The 21,559-nt window shown below is 39.6% G+C and overlaps 1 protein-coding gene across 1 annotated transcript in view; it reads right to left on the reverse strand.

The window, feature by feature from the left end:
- Positions 1–20,458, reverse strand: part of LOC108413188 (zinc finger protein 239-like) — a 65,101-nt gene extending 44,643 nt beyond the window's left edge. The window contains exons 1-3 of the mRNA XM_037532869.1: positions 20,385–20,458; positions 19,049–19,109; positions 12,385–13,635 (exon numbers count right to left, since the gene is read on the reverse strand). Of these exons, the coding sequence (XP_037388766.1) occupies positions 12,385–13,553 (1,169 nt within the window). The 5' untranslated portion in view covers positions 13,554–13,635; positions 19,049–19,109; positions 20,385–20,458. The remainder of the gene's footprint in view (positions 1–12,384; positions 13,636–19,048; positions 19,110–20,384) is intronic.
- Between the last annotated feature and the right edge of the window lie 1,101 nt (positions 20,459–21,559).

Here is a 21,559-nt window from a genome sequence, read left to right on the forward strand (position 1 = left end):
AGCTCTCATTCCGGGAGTACAGAAATTGGATAGCCCGGAGTAGTAGCCCCGGTAACCCATACTCCCTGAGGACCTCCCACAAGATATATCTTGAGGAACACGGTCATAAGCCTTCTCCACAAAACACATGTAGACTGGGTTGCCAAACTCCCATGCCCCCTCAACCATCTTTGAGAGGGTGAAAAGCTGATCCATTGTTCCACGGCCAGGACGGAATCCACATTGTTCCTCCTCAATCTGAGGTACAACTATCGGTCGGAGTCTCCTTTCCAGCACCTTTGCAAAGACTTTCCCAGGGAGGCTGAGCAGTGTGATACCCCGATAACTGGCACACACCCTCCGGTCCCCCTTTTAAAAATAGGCACCATCACCGCAGTCTGCCAGTCCAAGGTTACTGTTCCCAAGGTCCATGCAATATTGCAGAGGCGTGTTAGCCATGACAGCCCCACAATATCCAGAGCCTTAAGCATTTCTGGACGAATCTCATCCATCCCCGGTGCCTTGCCACTGAGGAGCTTACCAACTACCTCCACCAGGGAAATGGAACTTGACACCGCAGAAGCCTCTGGCCCTCACTCCCATGAGGGAGGCTTAAATACATTTATCTCTCTATTTAAATTTATCTCGAGCACCCACAACATTTCAGGAGCTCATAACCCGCTAGCGCTGGTTAGGGTTAGCTTGAGGGGGGAAGGGGGCTGGTTAGCTGGATGTGAATGAGCTCTGAGGCTGTAGGCTGAGGCCGCTCTGTAACCTGATGCTTAGTAAGTTTGTGTGTAATGTTATTTAGTTTAGAGAGAAAAGTGTGGTGGATATTTTATTGGTTTCATGTGATCAAAGTTTTTGAACAAGGTGTAGGTTCTGTATGTACACTTTATAGAGAGAGAGAGAGAGGGAGAAAGAGGGGTAGTTGTGGAGCTTAACTGGATGACAATTGACTGCAAAGTGGGGCTGAAATATGTGGTAAAATATCTGATTGCAGTTGTTTTGACAAAGATTATATCTGCCATTGTATCTACTGATTTCAGTAAATGAAAGGTGTGTGTTGTGGCCAAAAGACCAGCACATCCACTTTTTTCGCCGTGATTGTGATTTGAAAATCAGTTAATCTTTCAGGTGTACTATTAGGCTCACTGCCTTGCTATATTTATATGTTTAGTTTTAGAGAGAGACAGTTTTGGAGAGGGAGACAGCCAGAGCCATTCTTGCGCAAACGCAGAGGGAGACAGCGAAACGTGAAGAGAAAGACAGAGTGAGGCATTGATCTACATTTGAGCTCTAAATATAAGAAGAGCCAAGTCATACAGTTGCGGGCCTGTCTACACTTCCAGTAAATGCATGAACTAATATTAATAAAATAATGCACTACAAGATTTGTTTTAGTTATGGTTAGAACTCTTTTGAGTGCACTGGCCTATTACCAAGACCTGTTACTGGTTTAATCGTAACTTAAGAGTCATTCTATTTAGCTTCTTTTCAAAATAATTTTTTATAATTTCATATGAAACATGCTGTTTGTATTGCAAATATATGTTGATCGTATCTCACTAGTAGAAAATGGTATTGGAAATCATAACATTCTGTTTGTCATGTATGGTATGCGCAGGGAGGCTGTATTTAGGTGCAAGCAGACTTTAATAACAAAAACAAACTAGCAAAGTTACAAACTACAGGGCTTAAACAAAGAAGCACAAATCACAAAAAAAAACCAAAACACAAGGCAGGGAAAGAACAACTACATAAATCAGAATGATGAGTAGACCAGACAACCACTGACTAAAATAAAGTGCTAGATAAAGGTTACAACAAATGGGGAACACCTGGGAGAGGGAGGAGACAGACTACAGGCAGGTGAAGATACTTATGGGGAAGGCGGAGAAAAGGCGGAGCACAAGAACCAAAAACAAACAAGCACATGGCAACAACACAGGGCAAGAAACAGACCCAAGAACAAGGGGAAACCGTGACACTCTTTATCGCTAGTTACTTTTTCTTGACTGTACAGTTGTTTTTGCTGTTCCATGTGGCTTTGCCTTGAGTGTGATTTGTCGACCTTCTGCTTCAGATACTCTCAGTTGCAGGAGGAGAAGATAAAACGAGGAGGGTGAAACCACTTGATGGAGCAGTACAGCATGTCATTAGTGCCACTGACAAGACCGATGTGTTGGAGAGTAAATTAATAAACCCTTATAAAGATAGATCTGGTGTAACCTTTCTTGTGGTGAAGCATCAGTTCTGTATTGTTGTGGTTTTGCCTATATATTTACATTAGAGTAAAAAAAATAATTTCTCTTGCCAAATGTTAGCCGTTTTTGGGGCATGCAACTAAAATACAAACCGTTCAGCTGTCCCGAACACAAGTGTGTATAGTAGCAGACTAGTTGTTTGTACCAATGAAATGCAGGCGAAATCCAGCTTAACCACATTTTACCAAAAGAATGATCTGCTGCTGAAAGTTAATAAGTGTTTTATAATTGTTAATTTGAATATTTTTGTTTTATTATTATCCACATTTGTACTGGCCACTGCCTGGTGCAGTTCACTTTTCATTTGCATGAAGTTCAAAAATCCTTTTTATCTACTTTGCTCGACTGTCACTCCCACAGTCCTCTGTGCAGAAACTGGTTTATGTAATATTGTGTACACTAAATTTGATGGTGTATTAATTCAATTAGAAACAAAGGTGAATTGCCACACTGATTAAAACAGTAAATCCACTGTCTTACAGTGAGTGCAGGGTGTTTTTCTGACTGTTTCACAGCTGCTACAACATGCATATGATTTGTTTAAATTTATTTTATTTCTTTGACAGGTCGTGGTGTACTTGCTCTGGCTTTGAATAAAGGAGATTTTGTGCTTGAATACAGAGAGGAACTGATAACTTCCTTGAATCAGACAGAAGGAGGAGGGTCTCCTGAATTACTGTGTTTATGTTTGATGTCTTTTGGCAGAATAAACAGTGGTAAGTTTCAAAGATAACATGTTAGCGCTTATCATAGAAGATATTTTATAGAATTTTTTTTGTCAAAAACAATGTAGCTTGTGGTTTTAAACTACCATTAATCATATGACATTAAATAATTTCATAGTATTACCTGTACTAGAGTATAGTTTGCATTTCAGTAGGGGTGGGCGATAAGGCCTTTAAAATAATATCACAATATTTGGGGATATTTTTGTAGTAACAATATTAACTTATTAACCAAAGAAATTTACACTAAAATAACCTTCAAAAATCTGACGGTGAGAGCGATGGTGGAGGCTGCATAACTTCTTGTCAGCAAGTTAACCAGTAAATATTTGTGCCACCCATGCACCCTCTGAGAAAATATTTAGCACTGTTTGCAGTATTGTAGCTTTTGAAGCCAGTGCCAAATATGCTTGTTTTCTTGGTAAATAAAGGTAGCAAACCACCTGTCAGAGGAGCTCCAACAAACATCTCAAATGTTTTAACGGATTATTCAATTTTACAGTGACAGGCTGCCACAAAATAGCCTATTGTCACTGGCTCTGTGTTTCAAGGTCAGCACGGCGTGGGTCAAAATTCAGCAAATTTGAATTCAGTGTAGAAAAAAAACAGTCCATTAAAAATGAATGGACGAGTTACATGTAAAACCTTTTTACTATGATATTGACATACTTTAACATAGCAGTTAGCTTGACACAGCATTCATCACACATTTATTCAAGGCCGTTTGCAAGAACTATTTCCTTCCTGAGATGTGGTACCTAAAGACTTTCTTTTCCATTTGCATAGGCCTCATATTCTTGGCTAACCAAAATCTGACTAGATTAATAATTTTAATCCAAGGCTTGCTTTTTTGATGTGCAGAGTTCCATTTGCAAATGATCCAACGATTGTTGCTTGAGAGACTACCTTTGGTTTAGTATGTTGGTTTGAGAAACCTGTGCTCATCTGTGCTCTCAGAATTACACAGGTTCTGACACTCCTCATACACAAGCGAGTGCCTTTATTTTAGGTGATGAATTCAATTGCCAGTTTTTATGATCACAGTATTTTTGCACGTTTTGCAAATTACTGTTGTTTGGGGTCTAACCTTCTGTAGCCAAAAAAAATCACCACACTACTGACATATCTCCACTTTTAAGAACTATGTTGTCCTCAGTACTAGTGATACTATTCTCTGTATCATTGGCCATTTTCAGGCACCATGAGCACAAGTCATGTGTGGTGCTACATCCTGTACAAAATCCTGTTGCATTTAAAACTATAGTGGTGTTAATATCATGTTGCCCATTCCTGCATTTCAACCGTAGTTTCTTTTGTTTTTGTTAATGCTTATTGATTGTTGTGACACTGCTAACTATGCAGTGATCTAGTTCAGACATAGAATACAATAAATGCATTTTTTTTTTTCATTTTTAAAGCATTGATGCAACAAGATAGGATGACATCCTTGGCCAACTAGTGTACGATGAGCACAAGGACCCCAAATGTAAGATGAAAAAGATCATTGTCCAGGGAAAACTGCATCTCTGCCTTGTTGCAATGACAGATATAATGCCTGAAGAGGAAGTAACCTACGACTATGGAGGAAGTGACTGGCCTTGGAGAAGAAAGATTTATAAGATGTGTTTGGAAAATATTTGAAATAGATTTTTAGCAGTATGACTGTGTCTTATTTTAAAACCATGCCTTTTGGAAATGAAAGAGGTTTCAGGGTGCTTATCAGCATTTGAACAAAAGGTAACACTTTGAAATCCCTTTCAATGTGGGTTGCTGTCCTTGAAATTGAGTAGAAGTTACATATTCTAGAGATTAATTTAGATAATGGCTTAGACTAAATTACATTTCTTATATGGATTTTAATGGAATTTTAGTGGAAACATTTCAGCTGAGGTCATTAACATTAATCATCCACACTATTAATACTATTAAAAATTATTAGTTGTTTGATATGCTATTTAGTATGATAGTTTTTAGTATGAAAATATCAGTTGTTCTAAAGGTGAATGGCATTATTAGCTTAGTAGTATGGTATTTGTTGGTGTAGGTATTTGATGTTAGCAAATGCTCTTCAATTTTAAATGTTTAACTATTTGAAATCTCTGTAGCCTGCATGTGATGACACTGCTGACAATGTTGAACCAATCTGCTCAACTTCAGGTCCCGTGACCAACACTGGAGATTCCACTTTTGACTTAAAGGTATTTTAAAAAGTGTTTTTATGTCCATATAGTGATTGAACTACTTGATAGTTCTGTAGCTAATTGTGGTCAATTGAAGTTACTTCAGGACTGATTTCATCTGTTGTCTGATATAAATTTGTAACAGGTCATTTTTTTAAGTGAGGCCTTAGGGATGATATTAGTTACACATGCTCTCAGGTCTCACATTGTGGGGACCATCTCAGAAATGTCTGAATGGTTTTGGTTACACCCACTATCAGGTTTAGCATAGTGTGGACAATGTCTAAGGAGAACCTTCAACTATAGCAGCAGACTCACAGAACAACATACAGACAACAATTCTGAAGTACAGTGTAGGATACCCTATGACTGTCATTCAGGGTCTCATATGAACTTGTGATAGTTTCTTGCTTTTAAAACAAACTGTCAGGTCTGCCATAGTGGGGACCATGTCTAGTCAACCTGAACCAGCATAGCAGCAGACACTGATTGTGTGAAATTCTGTATTGCATTTAAAATTCTGATGTACATGTTTGTAATGTTTATTGAAATGTTTAACATTTGACATTTGAAATCCCTTTAGTCTGCATGTGAGGACACTACTAACATGATGGATGAGGTAGTACCAAGCCACTCAGCTTTAGGCTTTCTGACCAACAATTGAGCTTCCTCTTCTGGCTTGAAGGTATTCTAAAAAAAAGTGTAGATGTACTTGCATTACAGTATGTAATTACTGCATTTGTTTACACATTTAGTGTGTAAACTAATAGTTGTGTAATGATGGTTAACAGAATTAATGTTCCAAACCTGTCACTTTTTTTTAATGTATTTTATTTCATACAAACCACAGCAAGACGGAGATATTCCCACATATGAACATGAATGAACAGTCAGGCAAAACTGGCCATTTCAAACAACCTTAAAAATAAAGGTTGTGTTGAGTAGTCTCAAATGGTAAAGGTTATAGAAATATAACTTATTTTATTTATTTATTTTGTTTATTGTTGCCATAGTTACATTGTCACATTGGAAATTTGGGATTTCATTCATTTAAATTTATAAATGAACAAAAAGTTTAGAACATTTAGACACATTTAAAACAAAGCAAAGGTATGACTAAATAAAATGAAGAACTATGCCAGGTTTGGTACTTTTTTTGGTTACTATCACAGTGTTAAGGTCTTTGTATAAAATGTCAGATTGCCTGTCTTGGACTAGCTGCCCATCCTACGTTGAAGTTTTCATAGACTCTTAATTATTACTACTTCTATTAATATTAGTAGCGTAATCATTTGTAGGTAGTCTGACCAGAGGAGGATGTGTCCCCCCTTGTGAGCCTTGGTTTCTCCCAAGGTTTCTTCCTCAACTTTGAGCAAGTTTTTCCTTGCTCACGTTGGGGGGTGGGGGGGAGGGGGCGGTATATTCATGCTAAAATTTTGTCTTTACTTTAAGTAAAGAAGTAAGTAAAAATTATGTGAAGCTGCTTTGTGACAACATCAGTTATAAAAAGCACTATACAAATAAATTAGATTTTGTAGTCTTATCTCTTCTACTGAAGCTTGTGCTTATATGGTGCATTTGATCTACCCATCAAATGCTTTTTAACGAACTTGCAGGGTCCATGCCAACTTGAGCACATGCTGTCATTAAACCAAGTGGGGACATACCGTACAAAATAATAAGAAATTCTGAAATTCATGTAAAGATTCTACTTTTCATACAGTCATGCTGATAAAATTTATAATTAAAAGCTAAGTAATCAATAGAAAAACAATGCAAAATAGAAGCATTTTCACTAGTGGTATCATACTTTTGGATTCCACTTTATACATATAAAGTAAAACTCTTATGCATTTTAACTGTTTACTGTGGCTATGTTACACAGACAGTCTTTTGTTTTTGCTCAGAAGATTAATATGAGATGATAGATGAAAACTTCATTTTCATTCATAGATCAGCTTTTATTTTCTGGTATTTACATCTTGATGGCAAAATATAGCAACTTTTGTTTGACTCCACCCATTGTTCCAGTGAGTAAAAATATTAGAACATGAGACTAACAAGTGTTTCTTGCATCAACTGGACTTTTATCAAATTGAGCAGCATTTCACCTCCTGAAAAGGAGACCAAAGAAAAATAGTTTTGGAGGGGTTAACAACTGAAAGAAGCTGTGGTAAAAAGCCTGGAAAAGCATCACAAAAGAAGAATGTAACAGTTTGATAATGTCAGTGAGTCACCTGTTTGATGCAGTTACTGCAAGCAACGGATACACAATAAAATATAAAGTGTTATTTAATTTACATTTAGAATCTGTTCCTATGTATTTGCTTACCTAAAAATCGGGTGGTCTGCCATCTAAGGCGCACTGTTCTAAGTTGTTCATCACATCTGGATGTAAATATAATCTAAATATAATCCCATTCATTTTTTGATAATTTTTTAAAATTGCAACCGCAATCAATTCTGAAATAAATTAAGCCGTTTGTGCCAAATGCACATTTGATTAAAATATCAAAGCTTTGATGACACTTTATGCATCAGAAAATTTCATTTAATTAATTTTTTTTAAATCTCCTAGGTCCCTGTAAGAGAACACTGTGGAGCATTAATGAAGTCCATGCTGTGGTGAAAGTTGACTCTGCAGCAAGTTGCCAACCTCCATGCACTATGCGCCTCAGCATCAGCTGACCCCGCTCGGTCATTTTACATGGCCGACCACTTCGTGCCCGAGTTGCTTTCGTTCCCAATCGCTTCCACTTTGTTATAATCCCACTGACAGGGGACTGAGGAATATTCATTAGTGAGGAAATTTCACGACTGGACTTGTTGCACAGGTGGCGTCGGATCACGGTACCACGCTGGAATTCACTGAGCTCCTGAGAGCGACCCATTCTTTCACTAATGGCTGTAGAAGCAGTCTGCAGGCCTAGGGGCTTGGCTTTATACACCTGTGGCCATGGAAGAGACTGGAACACCTGGATTCAATGATTTGGATGGGTGACTCAATACTTTTGGAAATATAGTGCATCTTGAATAGAGAATCTCCAGAGCTTTATGATTTAAGTTCTTACTTTTGATGGTTTTCTTCAGTCTGGTTAATCTGGTCATGTGGACAAGGTTCTTCAAAGTAAAAAAAAAAAAAAAAAAAAATTTTATTCTTTATTCTCAAGTTTATTGTCTAGGTTTATTGCGTATTTGTTAGGATTGCTGTGGTATTATCATTTTACTTCATTATGGTTTTTTTTGTATTTAAGACTTATTCTGTTGTTAATAAAGAGGCATTTAAACTATTATCTATCTGGATTAGTAATTTTGTCTAAATATTTCCTCCTAAATATGTTTTATGTTATTTTTATTATTATTATTTCATTTTCCTTCCTTCCCATACAGCTGTAAAAGTTATTTTACATACAACATAAATCAACTCTTTTATATCCTATCAAATTGCAACCATACAATTCTTTTAAATCCTATCAAAATGGCACCATACAACTCTTATACATTTATCTTATCAAATAGCAACCACACAATTCTTTTAAATTATTTTATCACATTGCGACCACACAACTAAGCAAGAAAAAAAGTCTGGTCCCACCTTTTCAAAAACAGAACAGGTGCCAGCCTACCGTCTGTCAGTGCGCACTTGTGGGCAGAGCCTTTCTCTCACTCAGCTATGCGGTGGCCTGAATTGGTGCTGTGCCTGATTGCCTCACAGATCTGTCATCCCTGTGACAGCAGCCATCAAATGCCGGGACTCAGAGTACCCCGTCCTCAGCCCTGACTATGTGTAAAACATTTTTTAAAAAAAAGAAAAAATGTGTTGCACATCAATTAATTATAAGTTTTAGTTCTAATTCATTCTGTTCTCTAATTTAAAAGGGGATAATTAAAAAAAAATTCTTGCAAAATGCAAAAACGATAATGCAGCCTGGAAGCATTAGGCCTAACTTTTCCCTACTTAAGCCTGCCGGCCTTAGTTAAAAATGGCCTTCATACTTTATTTCTAAATTAGTAATTGATGCAAACCTTTTATTAAGGATAACTCAAGGACATATTTCATCAACAATTCTGTCAATACGACCTGAACCACTGTAAGGCTGTGTCAGTGATACCAATAGAGAAAAGATGAGCAGCGAGAACATCATGACTAACAGTATCAAAAGCTGCACTTAAGTCGAGGAGAAGGAGAATATTGAGTGAACTACTATCTGCAGACTGCAGAAGAGCTGTCTCAATGATGTGGTGAGTACGGAAACCAGACTTCAAAAACAGATTTCAAAAACTACGCACATACATTAAATAAAACACTTTGCTCGTTCCTAGAGCTTTTAGAAAGCATTCTGGCTCCTACACTGCAATTCAAATCCATAAGAGAGAATGTAGGAAGGCTGAATGCAGATGGTGTAAAATCAAGCTTCAAATTCACAATGAAATCTTCAAAGATAGGCTGCACAATTACAACACAATGTGCAAAGCAAGTCCTTTTTCTCCAGCATCATCAACATTAATATTAACAACAGCGGAATACTCTTAACATTTAGAGTACCCTAAGCTACCTCTACGGCTAGAAGCACTATAAACTACATCCGTGTTTACCTCTTGTAAGCATTCATAAGTCATAAGTAATGGTTAGAGGAGTAAGACAATGCACTACACTAGAATCCATTTAAATGGGTTACACACACACAGCTGACCGAAGCGAAGTCTTAATTACTAAAATAAAAACCACACATTTTATGAATATCAATCAAGTTGAGGGATCTAGCATGATCGATTACTGCAATGGTCTCCTAACTGGCCCCCAAAAAACACACAACTTTAGCTGGTTCAGAATGCAGCTGCCAGAGTATAGAAGGGAACACATCACCCCCATTCTTAAATCCTTACACTGGCTTCCAATCTGTTGCAGAATAGACTTAAAGATGCTATTAGTGGTCTATAAATTGCTCAGTGGTGCAGGACCAGCATATTTATTTCAAATATTGCAGAGATATGAGCCGAGCAAAATTCTTAGATCATTGGGAATTGGTCAGATAGTCCTGTTGAAGGTGAAAACTATAAACATGGAGAAACAGCATTTAGCTACTAAGTTAAATAAACCCGGGTGACAGAGAGCATTAGAAGAACCCCAACACTGGACACTTTAAATCCAGGCTCAAACATTCCTGTTTGAGCAGCTTTCAGCTTAAAGAACATTAGCATTCCTAGCCATTTTTCTCTGGAATGGCATTTGTTTCCTAATCTAACTTTTAGTTTTAAATTATTAATTTAAATAATTTAACTAACCCAATTTAATTTCTAAAGATTACTTTCTAATTGATTTGATTGAACGCATTATTTTCTCTATCAAATTTGTTCTAATGTTTTGATTAATGCTAATTATTATGTCTTTCTATCTGTGCTGACTTTACTTTTTTTAATCAACTCTGAATTTTCTCATTTGTAAATCACTTTGAATGACAACAGTGTTTGAAATTTGCTATACAAACTTGCCTTGGCCTGAGGGCCCAAAGGTCACAACCAGCAAATACTGGTTTTCAGTCTTGCTCCTTGTATATTTCTCCAGATTATTTGAATCTTGTAATGATATTATGTACTGCAGAGGATGAAAAATCAATTATTTGCTATTTTAAATTAAGAAACGTTCTTGAATTGTGACACTATTTGCCCATGCAGTCTTTCACAGAGTGGTGAACCCCTCTACACCATACATATTATATTACGTTCAATTGCTTCTTAACACAAACAGCTAATCAGCCAATCACATGGCCACAACTAGAGTTGGTCAAGACAGCTTGCTGAAGTTCAAACTGAGCATCAGAATAAGGAAGAAAGGTGATATAAGTGACTTTGAGCATGGTAAGGTTGTTGGTGCCAGGTCTGAGTATTTCAGAAACTGCTGATCTACGGGGATTTTCATGCATAACCATCTCTAGGGTTTACAGAGAATGATCCGAAAAAGAGAAAATATCCAGTGTGCGACAGTTGTGTGGACAAAAATGCCTTGTTGATGCGAGAGCTCAGAGGAGAATGGGCAGACTGGTTTGAGATGATAGAAAGGCAACATTAACTCAAATAACCACTTGTTACAACCAAGGAATGCAGAATACCACCTCTGAACACACAACACGTCAAACTTGGAAGAAGATGAGCTACAGCAGCAGAAGACCACACTGGGTGCCACTCCTGTCAGCTAAGAACAGGAAACTGAGATGGCAATTTGCACAGGCTACCCAAAATTGGACAATAGAATATTGGAAAATGTTGCCTGGTCTGATGAGTCTCGATTTCAGCTGCGACATTCAGATGGTGTCGTCAGAATTTGGTGTAAACAACATGAAAGCATGGATCCATCCTGCATTGTATCAACAGTTCAGGCTGGTGGTGTATTGTTGCTGACCATGTCCATCCCTTTATGACCACAGTGAACCCATCTTCCGATGGCTACTTCCAGAGGAATAATGCACCATGTCACAAAGCTTGTATCATCTCAAACTGATTTACTGAACATGACAATGAGTTCATTGTACACCAATGGTCTCCACAGTCACCAGATCTCAATCCAATAGAGCACCTTTGGGATGTGGTGGAACAGGAGATTCGCATCATTAATGTGCAGCCGACAAATCTGCAGCAACAATGCTATCATGTCAATATGGAACAAAATCTCTGAGGAATGTTTCCAACACCTTGTTGAAAGTATGCCATGAAGAATTCAGGCAGTTCTGAAGGCAAAAGGGGGTCCAACCTTTTACTAGCAAGGTGTACCTAATAAAGTGGCCAGTGAGTGTCTATCATTCTTGCTCTTTTATGTATATGAAGATAAAGATGATAAAGAGCCAAGCACTCTGGCAAATGCTTGTTGTTACATCCACCATTGCATCAGAAACACTGTACTAGCTTATATCTTCTAAATTAGAAAGGAAAGAACCTCTTATTTTTGAATGTTAAGTCTGATGAGAGGCATCAACATCATAAGCAGTGTTGACATTTTGAGGAGAATATGCAATACCACACCTTCTCATTGGGTGAATGAACTTTAGGTTTGACTTGGTGGTCAGTAGAGGAAATTACATTCCATTTAATACTTATGTTTTAGAAACTGTGTAAAACAAAATGTGGTTTTCCCCAAAAGAAATCTGGCCAAGAATCACAGGTTCCTGTAGACTTTCTCACCTGGAATGTGTTAAGCTTACTCATTACTGCTGATTTCCACCACAGATCTTAGTGCACTTGTGTTTTTGGAGATTACTCTGTTGAGTAAAACTCCTCCCACACTCTGAGCAGTAATACGGTTTCTCTCCTGTGTGGATGCGCAGATGGTTTTGGAGAGTACTCTGTTGAGCAAAATTCTTCCCACACTCTGAGCAGTGATACGGCTTCTCTCCTGTGTGAACAGCCTGGTGGTTTTGGAGATTACTCTGTTTTCTAAAACTCTTCCCACACTCTGAGCAATGATATGGCTTCTCTCCTGTGTGGATGCGCTGGTGTATTTTGAGATGACTCCGTTTACTAAAACTCTTCCCACACTCTGAGCAGTGATGTGGCTTCTCTCCTGTGTGGATGCGCTGATGGCTTTGGAGAGTACTCTGTTTAGTAAAACTCTTCCCACACTCTGAGCAGCAATACGGCTTCTCTCCTGTGTGGATGCGCTGGTGGTTTTTGAGATGACCCTGTTCAGTAAAACGCTTCCCACACTCAGAGCAGGGATACGGCTTCTCTCCTGTGTGGATGCGCTGGTGTGTTTTGAGAGCACTCTGTGCAGAAAAACTCTTCCCACACTCTAAGCACTGATACGGTTTCTCTCCTGCGTGAATGCGCTGGTGTCTTTTGAGATTACTCTGTTGAGTAAAACTCTGTCCACACTCTGAGCAGTAATACGGCTTCTCTCCTGTGTGAGTGCGCTGGTGTATTTTGAGAGTACTCTGCTGAGTAAAACTCTGTCCACACTCTGAGCAGTGATACGGCTTCTCTCCTGTGTGGATGCGCTGGTGTGTTTTCAGATTACTCTGTTGAGTAAAACGCTGTCCACAGTCTGAGCAGTGATACAGCTTCTCTCCTGTGTGGATGCGCTGGTGGTTTTGGAGATTACTCTGTTGACTAAAACTCTGTCCACACTCTGAGCACTGATACGGTTTCTCTCCTGTGTGAATGCGCTGGTGGTTTTGGAGATTACTCTGTTGAGTAAAACTCTGTCCACACTCTAAGCAGTGATAGGGTTTCTCTCCTGTGTGGATGCGCTGGTGTATTTTGAGAGCACTCTGTGCAGCAAAACTCTGTCCACATTCCAAGCAGTAGTGATTTCTCTCCTTCCTGCGTTTCTGCATTTGTCTGTGAGATGTATTCATGTGGAGGGTACCAGATGATGTTTGCTGAGTCGCAGAATGTCTTCTGGATGCCATATTCTTATATGATCACACCTTTCAGCAGCTTAACTTTCCTCTTGGTGGAATGTCATGATGTGCTTACCGAAGCACATTTAAGCTGAGTAGGAAAAAGCAGAAGAAGACTTAAAACCAACATCAATCATTTCTAAAAGAAAAAAAAAAATAACTCAATTTGCAATAAAATAAAATTAGTCTAATCCAAATCAATAATGGCAGAAATCCCCATATGATGTGGAAAAGCCAATAACTTAATACCCTCAAACTCTTTAAATACACAAATAAATCACTGAACCTTTGTTGCTATGCCGACAATGTAAACTGCAGGGATGAACTGTATTTATTTAGTTGTCTTTTAGCTTAGTTGTCTTATGAGGCCTTAATCCAAGTCATGCATAGACAATTTCTATTTCAAATAAACTGTGGCCCTGCAAATCTCTTAGGGTGTTTACACTTTACAGCCATGGACACATCTGAAACTTTAGGCAACTGACTGTTACAAAACAAGGGAACAATATAAAATATATCTGAACTGAAAATATATCTGGAATGTAATTAAGAAATGAAAGGTAGGGACAATTATTGTATACAGGGCAAGATATGAACGTCTAAGGAACACCTCTAAGAAATGCTTGTTGACTGTCAACTTAAGCAAAGCAAAACCCCTAACACACTGCCATAGACCTGCACAAGGATCCAGCTGGCATGGGAACCATGATTTACTGGCCTACTGTGCCATTTTGTTGCAAACATCACCGACATGGAAAGGTTATCAGATGGTAACGTTAATTGCAATCTAATTACAAATTTCAACATGTAATTTGCATGCAACTCTTAGATAATGCAGAGGCATCTTGAAATCAAGTGCTGTGGCTTAATGAAACAACAACTGAACTCTTTGGCTACTACCACCATTTACTGAGAAGGTCACTTTTCCACCTCTCCATGGATCACCACCTTATTGTGGTGAAGGGGCATTGCAAACTGGTCCTAGGTGACAGGTCAGACAAAGTGTGATCCAAAATTCCTCTCATGAAAATAATTAAAAAACAGGACTTGAGTACCCTGCCCGGAACAGGGTTACTGGGGCCCCACCCTGGAGCCAGCCCTGGGGGAGGGGCTCGCCAGCGAGCATCTGGGGGCCAGGCATTTACACATGGTGCCCGCCTGGGCCCAGCCCGAAGGGGTTACATGAGTCCCCCCTCCCATCGACCCACCACCAATGGGAAGAGTAGTAGTAGGGGTTCGGTGCTTTGTGGATCGCGCAGTGTCTGAAGGCATGGGCCTTGGCGTTCTGATCCTCGGTTGCTGAAACTGGCTTTTGGAACTTGGAACGTTACCTCACTGGCGGGGAAGGAGCCTGAGTTGGTGCGCGAGGTTGAGAGATACTGGCTAGATATAGTCAGGCTCACTTCAACACACAGCTTGGGCTCTGGGTCCAATCTCCTTGAGAGGGGCTGGACTTTATTCTTTTCTGGGATTGCCCATGGTGAGAGGCGGCAGGCAGGTGTGGGCTTTCTTATAGCTCCTTGACTTGGCGCATGTATGTTGGGGTTTTCTCTGGTGGATGACAGGGTAGCTTCCCTACGCCTTCGGGTTGGGGAATGGGTCCTGACTGCTGTCTCTGCTTATGCACCGAACAGCAGTTCAGAGTATCCAGCCTTCTTAAAGTCCTTGGGAAGGATGCTTGAAAGTGCTCCTCCTGGAGACTCTATTGTCCTACTGTGGGACTTCAACGCTCACATGGGCAATGACAGTGTGACCTGGAGGGGTGTGATTGGGAGGAATGGCCTCTCTGATCTGAACCCAAGTGGTGTGATCACCACCTGGTGGTGAGTTGGATCAGGTGGTGGGGGAAGATGCCGGTCAGACCAGGCAGACCCAAACATATAGTGAGGATTTGCTGGGAACGTTTGGCAGAAGAACCTGTCAGATTGATCTTCAACTCACACCTCCGTCAGAACTTTGAACAGATATGGGGGGAGGTGGGGGACATTGACTCAGAATGGGCCAGGATCCGCTCCTCCATTGTTGAAGCGGCTGACTGTAGCTGTGGCCGCAAGGTAGTTGGTGCCTGTTGGGGTGGTAATCCTCGAACCCGGTGGTGGACACCCCAGGTGAGAGACACCGTCAAGCTGAAGAAGGAGTCCTGTGGGACACCAGAGGCAGCTGACAGGTATCGACAGGCCAATCGATCTGTGGCTTCAGTCGTTGCCAAGGCAAAAAGCTGCGTGTGGGAGGAGTTTGGTGAGGACTTAGAAAGTGACTAAGTCAGCTCTGAAAAGATTCTGGCAAACCGTCAGGCGACTCAGAAGGGGAAAGCAGTGTGCCACTAGCACTGTATATAGTGGAGATGGTGTGCTGCTGACTTTGACTGAAGATGTCATTGGGCTGTGGAAGGAATACTTTGAGGACCTTCTCAATCCCACCGACACATTCTCCAATGAGGAGTCTGGAGACAGAGGAATAGACTCGTCTATTACTGAGGCCGAAGTCATTAAGGTAGTTAAAAAGCTCCTTGGTGGCAAGGCTCCAGTGTGGGTTCTGCCCTGGTCATGGAACACTGGACCAACTCTTCACCCTCTCCAGGATCCTAGAGGGCTCATGGGAGCTTGCCCAACCAGTCACATGTGCTTTGTGGATCTGGAGAAGGCATTCGACTGTGTTCCCCAGGGTATTCTGTGGGAGGTGCTTCGGGAGTACGGGGTACATGGCTCTTTGCTACGAGCCATTCAGGCCCTGTACAAACACAGCAGGAGCTTGGTTTGCATGGCTGGCAGTAAGTGAGAGTTGGACTCCGTCAGGGCTGCCCTTTGTCACCGACTCTATTCATAATTTTTATGGATAGAATTTCTAGGCGCAGTCAGGGGATGGAGGGTGTCCGCTTTGGTGACCTCAAGGTCACATCACTGCTGTTTGCAGATGATGTGGTCCTATTGGGGACATCAGGCCGTGAACTTCAGCTTTCGCTGGATCGGTTTCCAGCCGAGTGTGAAGCGGCCAGGATGAGAATCAGTACCTCTAAATCCGAGACCATGGTTCTCAGGCAGAAAAGGGTGGAGAGCCCTCTCTGGGTCGGGGATAGGCTCTTGCCTCAAGTGGAGGAGTTCAAATATCTCAGGGTCTTGTTCACAAGTGATGGTACAAGGGAGCGGGAGACTGACAGGCGGATTGGTGCTAGGTCAGCAGTGATGCGGGCTCTTTACTGGTCTGTTGTGGTAAAGAAAGAGCTGAGCCACAAGGCAAGGCTCTTGATTTACCAGTCGATCTACGTTCCCACCCTCACCTATGGTCATGAGCTTTGGGTAATGACCGAAAGAATAAAGACTGCGAATACAAGCAGCTGAAATGAGTTTCCTCCGTAGGGTGTCTGGACTCTCCCTTAGAGATAGGGTGAGAAGTTCGGTCATCCGGGAGGGACTCGGAGTAGAGCCGCTGCTTCTCCACGTCGAGAGGAGTCAGCTGAGGTCTTTACCCACATTATAAGTTTCCATTCATATGTACTGAGCTACACTGGTTTGTAGAGCATCCAAGAGGTTTTCAACATAGTTGTCAGAACTACATGACTAATGGCAGCATTTCTCACATAGTACCACTTGCACAGTGGACTGGTTCTATATTTAACCCATTGACTTGATGTAGGCCATTGTGAGGCCTAAAGCAGTCTTAAGGAGCCCTTTAGGTGTACAGCACCTCAGTAAAACTGGGTCAAAATCAGTCAAAAGGCCTCAATATATCAGTATTGATCAAGGACTAAAACAATAGACGTTCACCAGGTTTTGATCAGAATAACCTTTTGACCTTTGTATAATAAGCCTTTGTATAGTGAAATCTTTGAACAAATAAGGCAAAATACCAGGCAAGCAGTACAATTTTTGACATGACATGCAATTAGAAAGTTGTTCAGGTGAGTGACCTGAGTCACATGGCACTGCTTTTTTATTGATCAACCTTGTAATAACATTGTAATAACAATTTAATTGATTTTTTTTAAGTGTTTTTGAGTGCTGAGGTGGTCCAATCTGGACCAAAACTGGCAGACACCCTAAGAGTCTCAGTATGCTGAGACTCTTATCAACATGTTTCATGTTTTGAAATGATCTGGCCAATGACTGTTGAGTTATAGCAAATTAAGCTAGAAATATCATGACCGCAGTATTTAGTTGACTGATCCACATGATCCAGAGTAGAAAAGTCAAAAGGTTTTTGATAATTATTTACCTAGAGAGGCCCCAGAATCATTCTAGACCAAACTCGAAAAGTTTTTTAATGAACGTATATGTGCGTAGTTGTTTGACATTACGTACTACAATGGATTCATATAGAAATTTCATCAGAATTGTAATAATATAGTAATGACATGTAATAATAAGTTTATTTTATGTATAGTGCCCCCTGTGGTCAAATCCTTTGACACTAGACTATTTGTTAGGAAGTGGACACATGTAGACACAAGTTTCATGACGATTGATCAATGTTAAGCCTGTCAAAGGCCTGCTGAATACTGATTGGCTGATGGTGGCCATAAATTTCAATGTCTTAAGTGAATTTTGAGTTTTGTCAGAAGGGCTAATTAGCATATGGCAGCCATGTTTGCAAATATCAACATTTTTTTTATCAATCCTGATAAACAGACTCTCCTGATTTTTCTGATGCCAGAAAATTGAGGATTGAGTAAAAATTGTAGGATTAATCCACAAAAGTAGGTTTTGCATATTATGCAAATTAACTAAAATTTAATGTGGGCGGAGCTAAATGGTATCAGCAGCAAAGTTGTTTGTCTTGACCCAAGCAATGAGGCACAAAAAGTATTTTGTTTGGGCACATCTCGGTTTAGGAGTTATGAAGCAAAACGTGTTCTGGTGCTCTATAGCGCCCCCTTTGGCCAATCCATTTTTGCTGCCAGGCAAGATGCACACAAACTACACCAAACCACCAAGTTTGGTGTCTGGATGGCTTATGGTCTCTTCTCCACAACCACTTTTTCAGGAGAAAAAGAAGAAGAAGAAGAAGAAAAATCAGAGCAAAAACAATAGGGCTCTACGCACTGCGTGCTTGAACCATAATAATAATAGCTTCAGTCAGTATAGTTCCATTTCATATAGCTACTCATTTAAAAATGCTATGAACAGTTTAAGTGAGTGCCTACAGGGTTTTACTCAAGGCCTAATAGAAAACACATAGCATTGTACTCAATAAGGGCCAGTGGTGAACACAGACTTTATCTACTTTACACACTTAAACAAAAAAAAGGCTGTTATTGTGGGCTGCGAGTGGAAATGAACCAAAGGAATATACTTTTACTGTTTTGATCAATGTTTTAAGAAGATAATTATTTTGTTTAATATGTAAAGGAAATATCATAATAAACTAAGTGATCAACCCTGAAGTTGCTGGTTTAGCCAAACCTGTGTTCTGAGATTAAACTAAGCAGCACTGAAAATGTATGCATAACATACATATAACTTTAATAACTGATCATGTAGAGAGATGAAAGATTCAAATCAACTCACCTGACATCAGAAATGTTTGACTTTTGCTGGCAGCTCATGAAGACCGGAGTAGAGACTTGACCTATAGAGAAGTATTCTCTATTACACACAGGTCTCTTACCCAGCTGAGACTTAAATATTCAACCATGTAAAACCACACCCTCCTGTTGTCCCTTTGTCTAAACAACCCAAAACCCCCTACTTGATGGGCGACTACCTCTACCTTTGTAATTAAAATAGGAGTGTTGTGGCTCAAACAGGAATCTACAGTCTTGCCCCATCTAGGAGCCAGGATATCTCAGAGATATCTCCTCAGCAAAGCCATTGCTGTATTGGGGAGCTATAGATAGCCTATTTTACAACTGGTTCACCATTGGAGATCGTTACATGACAAAGGGACTACTCTTCACAGCCCCCACATGTCAGCCAATAGAGACATACAAAATGCAAACAAGATTAACACAAAAGGCATGAGAACAGTAAGACCTTTCAAGAAAAGTTAATAAAAGAAAATCAAGAAAAATTCATATTTAACCCTTCCAGTCATTCTTTGTAGATCTCGGTCTTTGGAGAAATGTTTTAAATGTAGACATTTTTATTAGCAATGTTATTAACTTGTTTTGGGCACCAGTTAAGCAAATACTGGCACAGCAATGCATACTTCAAAAACTGATATAAAATGATGACAACAGGCTTTAGTTGAGACATATTTTACCAAACTAAAGTTTGTAGAGTATGTTTATCAGGCATGTTTCTGTACAATACAAGTGATTTTAGATCTTTAAGTCACAGTTGTGTCACAGTATCAGTTTATATGTTTGTAAGATCAGGTAAGATGTAGACTTGTTAGTGTCAGTTATTGATTTTCACATAATCTTTCTATGTCAGTAGGTTTAAAGTCTGTAGAAATAACGCCAACAGGCTCCTCATGTCTTTGAATGTTTACGTTTTTAAGCAATACCAGCACTTTACCAATGGTCCCTTACCGGTTTCCGCGCCTACTGGAACGTTTCCGGCTATTTTCACCAAAAGTCCTCGGCGAAATGGAAAGATCGAGAACTCTGACCAAATGTAATGATTGCAGTTTGTTGTCTGTTTTACCAGATTTAGAAAATGTTCTTTCAGAATGTTTAAGAGGCGGTTTGTGAGCGACAGGAGGGGCGAGACGCGAATATCCGCTGAATATCCAACATCAGCCCAACTTTACCGACCTACCGACTTTACTGCAGCTCCTCCTCTAAACCCCTGCAGGACGAGCAGCACCTCCATCAGTGAGGCTCCAACAGACATTTAAAAACACTCATCAGTCAGTTACGCTGACATATAAGGACTGAAAGCAGCTTAAAGCAGCACTTACAGCTCTTTAACCTCAGACTGAGTCTCCGCTTCAGAGCTTCCCCCAAACACAACACGCTGTGGGAACACAGCAACAACAGACCACAACCCGGAGGATATTTTTCAAAATAAAAGTTTCTAGCGCTCAATACGTTTTAGTTCATATTAATGAATGTGCATATTAATAATTCATTTTCTAAAAAATGTTATAAAACACTTTATGGGTTTTACATTAAACAAGCATCACCATACATTTAGGAGTCTCTCATACTCTGACTCTGAAATAGTTTATAGCCTATTGCATTGACATTCATTGATATTCACTATGGACATAGTTTTAACTGTCTAGTGTCTAACGAGTAGATTGTGTCAACATAAACCCACAGTGAAATGAAATCACCAAGCAAGCTGCCCGTGTAGGAGTACTATGAGTGTGACATGCCTATATATTAATAAAGGAAGGACGTAGTTTGTCTACTGCTTGTTTCTTCATTGTTATTAATTTGCTCCTTCATAAATAATTTTTTCTTTGGTTGTTTGTGAAAAAAATGTGTAGATGAAGAAGTCCTAGATATGCTATGGGGGTGAAGTAGTGATGGTACACTCTGGAACACTCAGCACTCCTTATGTATCCTATTTAATTAAGTTTTCGTGTCAGTTTATGTACTTTCCAAATATGACATCAACATCTGATACGTATGTTTAATGTCTTACAATTTACTGCAAAAAACATAGCAAAGACAGAAAATCTCTTGAAAATATGGAGATTATTAACCAAAAAAATAAACAAATTATGAACAAATAATCAGAATATAGAATTATTAGACACTTTATAGTTAAAAGCAACATATTAACATATTTTCTTAAGATCTCCTTCCTCAGCACATATAATTTATCGTTGTGGGGGCACAAAATAATAATTGTTCACCTTTTAAAAAATTACAGTTGAAAATCAGATGAAAAGATGTGAAATTTCACAAAAACGATAAAATGGAATGGAAAATGGATGGAAAGTCATCTATTGCTGAGCAGAATTCTTTTACAGCAAGGAAGTTATCAAACAGTGCTGGACTAAAACCATCCAGGACTGGAATTAAATGCCCCTCACATCGTACTCTTCTATTCAATTTGATCTAAAATGTGTCAAGATACAACTGATTTAGTTTAAATATGAGGTGAAATGTGTAGATGTCACTA

Source organism: Pygocentrus nattereri, chromosome 22, assembly GCF_015220715.1.
Source record: "Pygocentrus nattereri isolate fPygNat1 chromosome 22, fPygNat1.pri, whole genome shotgun sequence".
In the NCBI taxonomy this organism is placed as follows: domain Eukaryota; kingdom Metazoa; phylum Chordata; class Actinopteri; order Characiformes; family Serrasalmidae; genus Pygocentrus; species Pygocentrus nattereri.